The sequence below is a fragment of the Chrysochloris asiatica genome, unplaced genomic scaffold (assembly GCF_000296735.1).
Source record: "Chrysochloris asiatica unplaced genomic scaffold, ChrAsi1.0 scaffold00007, whole genome shotgun sequence".
NCBI lineage: Eukaryota > Metazoa > Chordata > Mammalia > Afrosoricida > Chrysochloridae > Chrysochloris > Chrysochloris asiatica.
In genome coordinates this window covers 32,849,762-32,850,618 of record NW_006408525.1, presented here as the reverse complement: position 1 = coordinate 32,850,618, position 857 = coordinate 32,849,762, and the positions used below count along the sequence as shown (strand labels likewise).

General features: G+C 31.6%; 1 protein-coding gene across 1 annotated transcript in view; it reads right to left on the bottom strand.

The window, feature by feature from the left end:
* EFCAB13 (EF-hand calcium binding domain 13) overlaps nucleotides 1-857 on the bottom strand; it is a 78,438-nt gene that overhangs the window by 43,888 nt on the left and 33,693 nt on the right. The window contains 1 exon segment of the mRNA XM_006833722.1: nucleotides 424-495. Coding sequence (XP_006833785.1) covers nucleotides 424-495 — 72 coding nt within the window.

Genomic DNA, 857 nt, shown 5'->3' with positions numbered 1-857 from the left:
AGCAACACTCAAGTCACCAGAGTACAACACATTGACAGATGATTGGTGGTAGTATGTACTAATATTTCATTCCTTTGTATGCTGATAGCCCATCAGTTAATGGGCATTTGAATCATTTCCAGTTTTAATTTTATGTATGTAAATTATACCTCAACTGTTCTTATCTACTTGATCTTATCATTATCATAAATATTACTATATATCTGTATAACATTTTCAGCTTATAAAGTTCACTTGACAATCTGTGAGATAGGCAAGATAGCTATTTGACGTAATAAGGTAGGAACAGATTTCTAAATGGCTTATTTAGAACTTTTTATATGATAGGGCTATTAATAATCTATTCAAAAGCTAAACCCAATTCTGTTCTTCTAAACCTAAGAGCTCTTTCCCAAATCATTTTAAAATCAATTTCCTACCTACCAGTACATTTGGAAAGACTTCGCTTCTTGGTGAGAGTACTCATAAAGTCATCTAGCTTCACCATTTCATTTTCTGTAAAATAGTTGAAGTCATACATTCTGTTGTATTTTTGCATAAAAGGCAAATTCACATTTTAATACAACTATAAAAAAATCATTTGATCCTTCACCATCATCCCATTTCTTGTTCACATCCAACATCTTAAGATAAACCTTTCTAAATTAAATCAGTTCATTTTATTTCAGCAATTATTGAAGGCATAGTAGTGCCAAGAGTTATGCTAGGCACCAAGAAACAAAAATTAGTAAGACATGCTTCCTTCCTTTTCAATACCTATTAAGTGCAAAAAGGAGTGAGTTAGGTACTAAAATTCTTGATAGATCAGAGAAAGGAAAGATGACTGTGGAAAAGTTAAGGAGTCTATTTACGTGACA